Raw genomic sequence first — 11,339 nt, forward strand, 5'->3', positions numbered from 1 at the left:
TAAAACTTAATTTTTGATTAGTAATATGCATTGCTAAGAACTTCATTTGGACAACTTTAAAGATGATTTTCTCAATATTTTGTTTTTTTGCACCCTCAGATTCCAGATTTTCAAATAGTTGTATCTCGGCCTATATATATATATATGTATATATATATATATATTGTCCTATCCTAACAAACCATACATCAATGGAAAGCATATGTATTCAGCGTTCAGATGATGTATAAAACTCAATTTTGAAAAATTGACCCTTATGACTGGTTTTGTGCTCCAGGGTCACATATCACTTCACAAAATTGCTGTTTGTACTGTATTTTTGATCAAATAAATATTACTGTGACTTCTTCAAAAACATTTAAAAATCTTACAAACAAAAAAATCTTTATTTCACTAGTGAGATTAAATAAATGCACAAACATAATTTTTTTAGCATCTAAAACAACGAAAAAAAGCAACACGCATCACATTTAAGATGATGCTTTTGAGACCTGTGCTCCTGTCTCTTCTGTAGTTGAGCTGTCGTTCACCTGAGTCCTCCACAAATGAGGCGACTGCGGTCACTCCGGTCACTTGGGCCGCCAGCGGCTGTTCAGAGAATCCTAAATACTACAGCTACATCGCAGTACTCGCGCTGATCGCCACCACCATGCTGGTGCAGGTCAGTCACATGGTCAAACTCACCCTCATGCTGCTGATCACCGGAGCCACAGGTGTGGTCAACATCTACAGCTGGAGGGACATCTTTGACCTGTACGATCTGACGCGCTTTAAAGAATACAGGTGGGTCAAGCACCAATCACAGTAAGGATTAGCACTATTATACCGTTATCACCCATTAGTACTCTATTATAACGTGAATAACATCTCAAATCAAGCAGTCTGTTTAGCAGATGTGTGTTGCTGCTTATTTAAAGCGATAGTTCACCCAAAAATGAAAATTCACCCTCATGTTGTTCCAAACCTGCATGAGTTTCTTTCTTCTGCTGAACACAACAGAAGTTACTTTGAATACTATTGGTAACCCAACAGTTGGCGGTAGCCAGTGACCTGCATAGTATTTTTTTTTCCATGCTGTGGAAGTCAGTGGTTACGGTCAACAGTTGGGTTACGAATATTATTCAAAATGTGTTCAGCAGAAGAAAGAAACTCAACTTCAGGGTGAGTAAATGATGACAGAAATGTCATTTTTGGGTGAACTGTCCCTTTAAGTGATCAGACTTGTGATTTTCAGTGATTTACACCTGGTGGATTATAGAATTGTGAAACATCTCTTACTTGCATTGAATTGAGCCTGTTATCTCTAGGTATTAAAATATCATAGAGAAATGGGGTGTTACTTTTCAAGTCGATTTAATCTTTTTTTTTTTTTTTTACAGAGTTAATCTTGTGCCCTCCAAATACGCCATGAGTGTGATGATCTTCATCATGATGGTCAGCTTCTACTACTTCTCCCGACATGTGAGATTTACTTTTATCTCTCTCTCTCTCTGATCATTTTTAGTTTACTCAAAAATGCTAATTCTGTAACTATTTACTATGACTATCTTTCTTTAGTGTGTCTCAAAAGTAGAATTTTTGAACAATATCCTGGCCACTCTTTCTCATATGATGAAAGTGTGAGGACTGGGACTGTCAAGCTCCAAAATGACATAAAAGCACCTAAAAATGTAATGTTTTATATCCCAAGTCTTCTGAAGTCGTATAAGAGTTTTGTTTCAGGAACAGACCAAAATGTATGTTGTTATTTATGGTAAATTGTCAACTTTCTAGAACCTTTCAAATCAAATGATATATTATATGCATATATTGTATTATATGCATATTATATGCATTCTGTCAGGTTTGATATAAATGACATTTGATTAAAAGACACATCAATTAATGCAGTTTGCGTCAAAGGACATAAACACAGTATTTTTGTATTTTTTTTAACACACTTTTTCAGTTTTTCAGCGAATAATGACTTAAATTTCAGTCTATTCCCCACACAAAGCGTTTGGCTATACAGCGATTTGGGATGTAGTGCAATAACTATTTTTAATATACCTTTATTGTGCTTATCTTGTCATTTCAATGCTTGATATGTCCACTTCCCATTTACTGACATTATATTGTAAAGGTCAGCTAAGATATGTTTCAAAAATACACTTTATGTATTCCACAGAATGAAAAAATGAATGAATTTGAGCAACATATTTCTTTAAAGTACACTACATTTCAATAGTTTGGGGTCTGTAAGATTTTTAATGCTTTGAAAGAAGTCTCTTATTCTCACCAAGGCTGCATTTATTTGATCAAAAATACAGAAAAATTGTAAAATATTATTTCAATTTAAAATAACTTTTCTGTGTGAATATATTCCTGTCATGACAAGTCTCTGAGAGTTTAGCATGGTGATATACATGGCAATTTTAATGTGTTTGGTCTTAGCTAAATAGATGTTCTATGCTGCTACAGCAGAGCAAGTACAGAGACTTGCTATTGCCAATACATCCACAGACATGCTGCTGTGAGCGTGTAGGAAATACAGATGCATCACATATAACATATATGAAATAACCCCCATATTTAACGTATATGAAATTACCTCATAGCAGATCTATACAGGTGGAGCTGGGGAAGGTGGAGGGTTTCTAAAGTGTGCTGCAACTGCTACAGCAAGCACAAGCCGAGTATTTGAATGTTGAGCAGCAAGCTCATTGGCTGCTGATGTGAAAAAGAAACCAATCAGCTGCTCCATGTGAATAATGATGTGATTATATCAGATTGAGTTAGGACCTATCAGCCTGCGCCATCTAGAGTTTCATGACAGAACTTTGTATTTTAAAATGTCATTTATTTCTGTGATCAAAGCTGAATTTTCAGCATCATTACTCCAGTCTTCAGTGTCACATGATCTTCAGAAATCATTCTAATATGCTGATTTGCTGCTCAAGAAACATTTCTGATTATTATCAATGTTGAAAACAGTCGTGCTGCCCAATATTTTTGTGGAAACTGTGATAAATTGTATTGTTCAGGATTCTTAGATTTATAAAAGCTGTCACTTTTGAAAAATCTAATGCATCCTTACTGAATAAAAGCATTAATTTCTTATAAAAACAACAACTTTTGAGCGGTAGTGTACATTCTCACCTTTCTTTCTGCTGGCGTGGCTCAGGTGGAGAAGCTAGCACGCACGCTGTTCCTGTGGAAGATTGAAGTGCATGAGCAGAAGGAGAAGGTGTACGAGATGCGGCGCTGGAACGAGGCTCTGGTCACTAATATGCTTCCGGAGCACGTCGCCCGGCATTTTCTAGGCTCCAAGAAGAGAGATGAGGTGAGAAAATCCAGCCTGTCAGTGTCCGATTCCATATTTTACACAAATTCCATCAAACTCGGTTAACTTTCCTACGTCCCAGGAGCTCTACAGCCAGTCCTACGATGAGATTGGAGTCATGTTCGCCTCCATCCCAAACTTCTCTGATTTCTATACGGAGGAAAGCATCAACAATGGCGGGATTGAGTGTCTGAGGTTCCTCAATGAAATCATTTCCGATTTTGATAGCGTAAGTACTAGTAGTAGGAGTATTTCACCCAGTCGTTGCCAATAAAAGTACCAGTTGAGACTTTATACTGTTATTTGTTTGCTTTTGTGCTCTTTAGCTTTTAGACGAGCCGCAGTTTCGCTGTATAACTAAGATCAAGACGATTGGCAGCACGTATATGGCAGCATCAGGAGTCACTTCAGACAATAACACTAACGGTTATGCTTGTATGAAGGTAAAGACAGTACATACGAGTCCAATATATCCATCTAGTTCTGATGAAACAGAGGTAAAAGCGATTTTTTTTTGTCCTTCCCAACAGAAAGAAGAGATTTCAGACCGGGAACGGTGGCAGCACTTGGCAGATCTTGCTGATTTTGCTCTGGCCATGAAAGTCACGTTGATGAACATCAACTACCAGTCCTTCAATAACTTCATGCTCCGCATCGGTTAGTGGCCTGACGTCCAGCTGTGTGTGAATGACACAATGATTATGCTTCATGTTTTTCTGTGTGTTTTCTCCATAGGGTTGAATAAAGGGGGCGTTTTGGCTGGTGTGATCGGGGCCCGTAAACCTCATTTTGACATCTGGGGAAACACTGTGAATGTCGCCAGTCGCATGGAGTCCACAGGGGTGATGGGAAACATCCAGGTGATGCTAGTTAGCTTGACTTTAGGTGAACTACTTTTAAAGGAGCTTACCCAACATTAGAAACAGAGCACTGTAGTGATGATGTATTTTTGTAGGCCAACCCATAGTTCGCATCACCGTGATTCACCCCACAAAAGGACAATAGGATTTTTGTATTACAAAATAAATAATAAAAAAACTTGCATATATGTTATTAATGAAATAAAAGGCCAAAAAATGTACTTAAAATAGACACTTTCTATACTTTAAGGTACATTTTAAATCATTATATTTTAATGATCTTTTGTACACTTATTTTGATGTGTTGAATAACATGCTTATTTAAAGTTAATATATTTTAAATGTACTAAATTGCAACTTAATCATTACAAATGGGTAATTGCAAATATATTTAAATACATGAAATACAAGTTTTAATAGAAATGACATTAAGGTATATTTTAGTTTACCATAAATGCTTGTCAGTACATTCAGCAGTAACACTTTAACCATATTTCAAAGACAACAGAAGTAATTATAAAATTACATAAAGATGAACTTTTATGAATACATTATGTAATATGTACTCTATTTGAAAGTATATTATAGTGTACTAAAGCTAAAGTTTGGCTATAAACAAAAAATACCATGGTCATATGATTTCAACATCTTCACAAAGCTTCCAAAAACTCTTTCAGTCCTTATTTAAAATCTACAACTTGTAAATCATGAGTTAGAATAGTTAGCAAGTGCGTGATTATAAACACAAGTAGATGAGTTCCCTATCGATACTTCACTCGTACTGCGTCGCTAGACGCTTATGGAAAAACTTTTTCTCAGAGGACTGAAGACTTATTCAATAACGCAGTGTAACTGCACGGCCATTGGTTCGTGCAGTGATTATAAAATGAACCAATGGATCAGCAGCGGTGCTGCACAAGCCTATGGCAGTGAAGCCCGCCAGAATGGGCGGTGCCATCTGGCTATATAAGCGGGCATTTCGCCATAGGATCTCAGATCAATTCTCCTTCAGCGACGACGATCTTCCCTTCGCTGACCTTCAGGACTTGAAGACGCTCGCCGTAGAAATGCCTCGCTTCGGATAGAAGCTGCCGTTTCTTCTGCGCCCTCTCGCCGCTCCGCCTGCTCTTCGAGCTGCTCAGCGACCAGCGCAGATGCCAGCTCGTCCCCTGCTGCCATCCGGCGAGCCTAAAAAAGCAAATTTCTCTCTAGAAGAGCACTGTTTCAAATGCCGGGCCGTTATTGCACGTCGTGCATTATTACACTGCACGATGGTGACAGCCACTCAGAGTGCGTTTCCTGCTTGAATAAGCCCCACGCGGAAGCCGCTCTGACCGAGATGGATTGTTCACATTTTGTGAACATGAGTCTCGCCCACTCTGTGCGCTCGGATCGCTTTCTTTTTAGAGAGCGAATCTTCCCTTCGCGCCCTCCCGTTTTCTTCCTCCAAAGGAATCTGTGAGGAAAAAACAGCGGGGCAAAGGGACTAAGCGCTCGGCCACGAGCGAACTCGCGCCGGCCCAGATCCCGCGCGCCTCGTCCCCGCCAAGCAGAGAGGATTCTCCTGTTCTCTTTGAGCACACAGACCAGCGTCCCTCGGCTGATGCGAGCGACGTGGTCTCGTTCGGTCCCATAGAGAACGAGCTGACAGCTTGTCTCTAATAGCATCAGACGTGGAGGAGATGTAGGGCTCTATTGCTGACCTAGCCCCTTCATCCTCTGCCGAGCCCAATGACTCTAAGCCAGGGATGGATGCCGAACTTTTCCACATCGTCTCTAAGGCAGTTGAGGAACTGGGATTGGAGTGGTCTACGCCGGAGGAGCCCACTCGTAGCCGTCTGGATGAATGGTTCCTGCCGGGGCGCCGCCAGGCCCCTCGTCAGCGAGCCTCTCCATTTTTCCCGGAGGTCCATGATGAGCTTACGAAGTCGTGGCGTGCTCCCGCCGGGCAGGCCGCCTCAGCTCTGCACTCCATGGCTGTGCTCCAGGTCTTTCAAGCCAAACTCCTCCAGGCCATGGATGAGTCAGGACCTAATGCCGCAGGCCATGACGTCCCAGGCCATGCGACACTTCTTGCCAAAACGCTCCAGCTCTGCAACGGCCACCAGTCGCCCCAAGCCTGCTCCAGCGCAGCAACCAGCTAAAGCTGCATCGTCGCCCGCTCAGCCTGCTCAAAAGCCTGAGCCCCGACACCGCTCCCGCTCGGCCAGATGCTATCCCTTTCCAAAGGGCCAAGGACCCCGGCCCAAGCTGAACTTGGACCCTGCACCCCCGGCGTCGTCCTGATCCGCTGGAAAGGAAGAGGAAGAGGCAAAGTCTCGCAAGTGCACCCCCGAAACGCCCTCTGTCGTGCCCTCAAGCACTCTGTTCAGTTCTGGGTGCCAGTGGCAGTATGTTTGTTCCAAGTGTTGTGAATCACGGGCGAGTTCTAAATGCGCCCTCACACATATCCACTGTGATAGCGAGAAAAATAAAAAACATTTTCAAAAAGAGAGTAAATTTCCTCTTCCAGGCTCACCTCGAAACGCCTTTTCGAGATTGTAAAACGCCTCTTGGAATGGGCACATCTCAACCTGCGTTCATTGAGGGCGGCTCATGTACCCGGCGTACTGAACCAAGGAGCAGACATGCTATCTCAGAGCAATGTCTCCTCAGAGGAGTGGATGCTCCACCCACAGACGGTTCAGAAAATCTGGGAGATCTTTGGCAAGGCAGAGGTCGACCTCTTCGCCTCAAAAGACAACTCTCACTGCCAAACTTATTTTTCAAAGAACGAGGACACGTTGGCCCACGAATGGCCCAACCTCCTGCTGTATGCTTTTCCCCCGATCGCCCTGATCCCCCAGGTAATCAGGCGAGTCAGGGAGCACAGGCACAGAGTGCTTCTGGTGGCCCCGCTTTGGAAGAACCATCTCTGGATCTCAGAGCTGTCTCAGTTGCCGACGGCAGCTCCGTGGCCCATTCCCCTGTGGCAGGACCTCCTCTCGCAGGCGAACAGAACAATCTGGCACCCCCAGCCCGAGCTGTGGGCACTGCACCTATGGGCTCTCAACGGGAATCAGTAGATCTCCCAAAGAGCGTCCTGAATATCTCACAGGCTAGAGCCCCATCTACGAGACGCCTCTATGCCCTTAAGTGGTCTATTTTTTCCACCTGGTGTGAAATCCGCGGCGAGGACCCAGTAACATCTGACATATCGGTGATATTGTCCTACTTCCAAGAGCTGTTGGACAAGGGCCGCTCCCCTTCCACGCTCAAAGTCTATGTGGCAGCTATAGCAGCTTCTCACGCTCCTATAGCCGGACAGTTGGTGGGCCGGAACAACCTTGTTGTCCGTTTCCTGAGGGGATTCAGGAGGCTCCATCCGCCCCGGCCCCTCATGGTCCCTACATGGGACCCCACTTTGAGCCACTCCAGTCTGCGAGCTTAAAAACACTGTCACTGAAGACCGCTCTGCTGCTGGCGCTAGCATCGGTTAAGCGAGTAGGTGACTTGCAGGCTCTCTCGATAAGCCCTGTCTGTCTTGAGTTTGGGCCTAACGACTCCAAAGTCGTCCTAAAGCCAAGACATGGGTATGTCCCTAAAGTGCTCTACACGCCGTTTAGAGCCCAGGTTATTACTCTCTATGCGCTTCCTCCTTCTGAGGAGGACCAGGAGTTTAACCTTCTCTGCCCAGTTAGGGCATTGAGAATTTACATCGAGCATTCCACCCCCTTCAGGCAGTCGGAACAACTCTTCGTATGCTTCGTATGCCCGGTCAAAAAGCAGAGGATCTCTCGATGGTTAGTTGATGCTATCACACTAGCTTATTCCTCCCTGGGTCTTCAGAGTCCCATAGGAGTGAGAGCCCATTCCACTCGAGGCGTGGCCTCTTCCTGGGTGTGGTCTAGTGGTGTGTCCATAGCAGACATCTGTGCGGCAGCCGACTGGGCCTCACCGTCCACCTTTGCCAGGTTCTATAACTTGGATGTTCCGGCCTTGCAGGCCCGGATTTTATCTGCTTAAAGTGGCACACGCCTGTCTAGGCGGTCTAAGTCTCAGGCTCTGCCTGACTCTTCAGGAACGCTCTTGGCCCTATTACTAGTGCTGAGGCTATACATATGACCGTTGGAACGATTATCTGAAGGCTCTTGCCTCCTGCAGGGCTCACCCTGCGCATAATTGGTCCCTCTGAGCCTTTTTTCGCTCAAGGCCAGTTCATATCAGTCGTTCCTCTCTCATGGCACGGCGGGATTGTATTGGTTTGCCGTGCCATGATGCTGCACGACTCTGTGTCATCGCTTCAGTCGAATTGACCTGAGATCCTATGGCGAAATGCCTGCTTATATAGCCAGATGGCCCCGCCCATTCTGGCGGGCTCTGGCGTGCTTCACCGCCATAGGCTCATGCAGCACCGCTGCCGTGCCATTGGTTCGTTTTATAATCACTGCACGAACCAATGGCCGTGCAGTTACACTGCGTGATTGAATAAGTCTTCAGTCCTCGGAGAAAAATGAGTTTTTCCATAAGCGTCTAGCGATGCAGTACTCGTTCCCGTATCTCAGGGAACCGAGGTTACGAAAGTAACAGAGTACGTTTACTTGTTTGGTGTGATTGTGTTTAATGTCTCGACAACCTCTGTAGTCACATTTAACGATTTGTTAGCAAGCGCCTTTTTCAAGACTCGTAAAAAATTACAAGGGTGTTTAACTGATGTCTTAGAATAAAACCTGAGAATATTTAAAAAAAAAAAACCAGGACGATGCAACTGGAAGTTCAAAAGTGCGAACTGTTTTCTGAGTTTTACTGCATTGTAACGGTGACAGCGCTGTTCGCCAGCTAACAAACTCTGCTTCCCCCAGGTGGTGGAGGACTGCTACTGCATCCTGAAGGACTACGGCTTCCGCTTCGTCAGGAGAGGACCCATATTCGTCAAGGGGAAAGGAGAGCTGCTCACCTACTTCCTAAAGGGACGTGAAAAACAAGGCTCTTTCATTAACGGCTCTTTTGTCACCCTGCCGCACCAAGTGGTGGACAGCTCTTGACCGACACGCACACACACTGTCCTACACAAAACTCTTGCTCGCGCACACCTCACCTCATACCTCTTCTGCCGAGTACATGTGCTCCAGTAATTAGTACTTTCAAATGTGTTTTCTCTATTTATTAGGCTGAGGGAAGAAATGTTGAGAGAGACTTTCTGTTTATATAAGAGAAGTACTATATAATCAAAATTTTGAAAGTGTGCACAGAGATGAGTGAATGAAATAAAACAAGTTGAATGATTTTATTAGGTTGCTAAAGTGATAAACAGGTTGTTTTTAAACTCAAACCGCACCGAATACAATGAAATCTACTGTATTTTACGCACTGCGCTGCTCAAAGGAACCGATGAATTACCTATTTTTGTTCTTCTTTAATTTAATTATTTAATCCTTTATTTAAAGATTACTCTGAAAGTCCCAGATATATCTGAATGTTGTTTGCAATTGAAAAGCTACTCCGGATGCCTGTGTAGGAAATCATACTGACTGCCTTTGCCTCTTCTGAAAGTGTGCGTGTGTGTGTTTGTGTGTGTGTTTGTGTGTGTGTGTGTGTGTGTTTGTGTGTGTGTGTGTGTGTGTGTGTGTGTGTGTGTTTGTGTTTTTCTAATGTCTGCCATTGACTTAACATTGACCAAGCGCACTGGGCCTTCTCACTTACAACCACACAATACCTCATTCTGTCCTGTCGTTGCCATTATGTCTATTAACCAACAGTGAATACTCCAGCTAAGACTCCACTTCTGAGTCTCTCCTTGCGTCTACAGACTCTCTCATAAATATGAATAAGAGAAAGTTTAAAAAATGAGCACCGAAGGGGTCGATTGAGGTAGAAAGGGTGTCTGAAAGAAGAAGAAAACTTGCTGACACGGGGTGTGTGTGTGTGTGTGTGTGTGTGTGTGTGTGTTCATGCATTTCTAAACTCTATAGTCACATTTTCTCTTTTGAATTTTGGTCATTTATAATGGATGTACATGAGGGTTTGAAAGTCTGAGAACACATTAAATCATGGGTTTTAATCCTGGAAATAACCGTACAGTTCTAGGATTACTCATAACTCATAAAATAACGAAAAAATAAGAATATTTAAAACAAAAAAAAATTAAGTGTTACTAAAATTATTATGCTGTCAATGTAATTAGTAATAAAAAATATTGTATTAAATTCTAAAAATAAAAACAAGCACTTTCACTGGTTGTCTCAGACTTTTGGACCCCATTATACATTCTAGTGTTCCTCATGTGCCAAATACAAGCCACTATGTGTGTAAGTTTGTGCTACTCTGAGGACATAGTCAAAGTGCAGCAGGAGTGTATGAGTATCACTGTGTGAACGGGTTCATTGTGCGTGTCATTGCAGGGATGAATGTTTCTTAGTTCAGAATATATTCCCCGCGGTGTCTTTCCTAAAGGATTAGATGAATGTGCAATAGTTTATTCTTTTACGGCATTCTGCTCTCCGGTACAGTTTTAAGAAGAGCCCTCTTCTCCCAGCAAGTCATATTTTTATATTATGATGTAAAGTTGTAGTTAAAGAGTATTGTACACAGAGACAGGACGCTAGGCTGGATCGGTGTGTCTTCTAAACTGGCCAAACAGTTCATTTATTACCAGTGTCAGGGACCTTCTGTGTCGGTAAGCAGAAATACGTTTGATTTTGACTTTCAGATGATGAAATGGTTTATGAAGGCTTGACATTGTGGCCGATCGCTGTGGTTTGATGCAGGATTTTGCTAAAATTTGATATTTTTGAATTATGCTTGGATATGGAATAAAATGGCACTTTGAAAGATCTGTTACCTAATGCTGTCTGAGTTTGATTCTTTTAAATGTGTTTTTGAATTTATTCAACATAATGGTTCCCCGAATACCAACGCTACTCCAATTATTGCTGTCACCCTAAAACTTTGGTAACATGGTATTACAACATTGATAACAACAAAATAATTAAAACAACATATAAAGTTCTACTGTTTTGAGGAAAACTGATATTTGTGATTGTTTGACAATAGTTAACAATTGACAGTTTGGGCAAATAGTTCATTAACAAGGTTTGCATTACTCCCTTGCAAAAAAAAGTTAAATCCAGCCTAAGATGACGTGCTGGTCTGATTTTAGAGGAGTTTTGGGCACTTGT

General features: G+C 42.8%; 1 protein-coding gene across 1 annotated transcript in view; it reads left to right on the plus strand.

Moving 5' to 3' along the window:
• LOC107732720 (adenylate cyclase type 3-like) overlaps nt 1-9,718 on the plus strand; it is a 19,982-nt gene extending 10,264 nt beyond the window's left edge. Inside the window, exons 9-16 of the mRNA XM_016544136.1 lie at nt 515-783; nt 1,380-1,461; nt 3,164-3,322; nt 3,405-3,551; nt 3,649-3,765; nt 3,853-3,979; nt 4,058-4,182; nt 9,024-9,718. Of these exons, the coding sequence (XP_016399622.1) occupies nt 515-783; nt 1,380-1,461; nt 3,164-3,322; nt 3,405-3,551; nt 3,649-3,765; nt 3,853-3,979; nt 4,058-4,182; nt 9,024-9,206 (1,209 nt within the window). The 3' untranslated portion in view covers nt 9,207-9,718. The remainder of the gene's footprint in view (nt 1-514; nt 784-1,379; nt 1,462-3,163; nt 3,323-3,404; nt 3,552-3,648; nt 3,766-3,852; nt 3,980-4,057; nt 4,183-9,023) is intronic.
• The last annotated feature ends 1,621 nt before the right edge of the window (nt 9,719-11,339 follow it).

Source organism: Sinocyclocheilus rhinocerous, unplaced genomic scaffold (genome assembly GCF_001515625.1).
Source record: "Sinocyclocheilus rhinocerous isolate Xijiao unplaced genomic scaffold, SAMN03320098_v1.1 scaffold369, whole genome shotgun sequence".
Classification (NCBI taxonomy): domain Eukaryota; kingdom Metazoa; phylum Chordata; class Actinopteri; order Cypriniformes; family Cyprinidae; genus Sinocyclocheilus; species Sinocyclocheilus rhinocerous.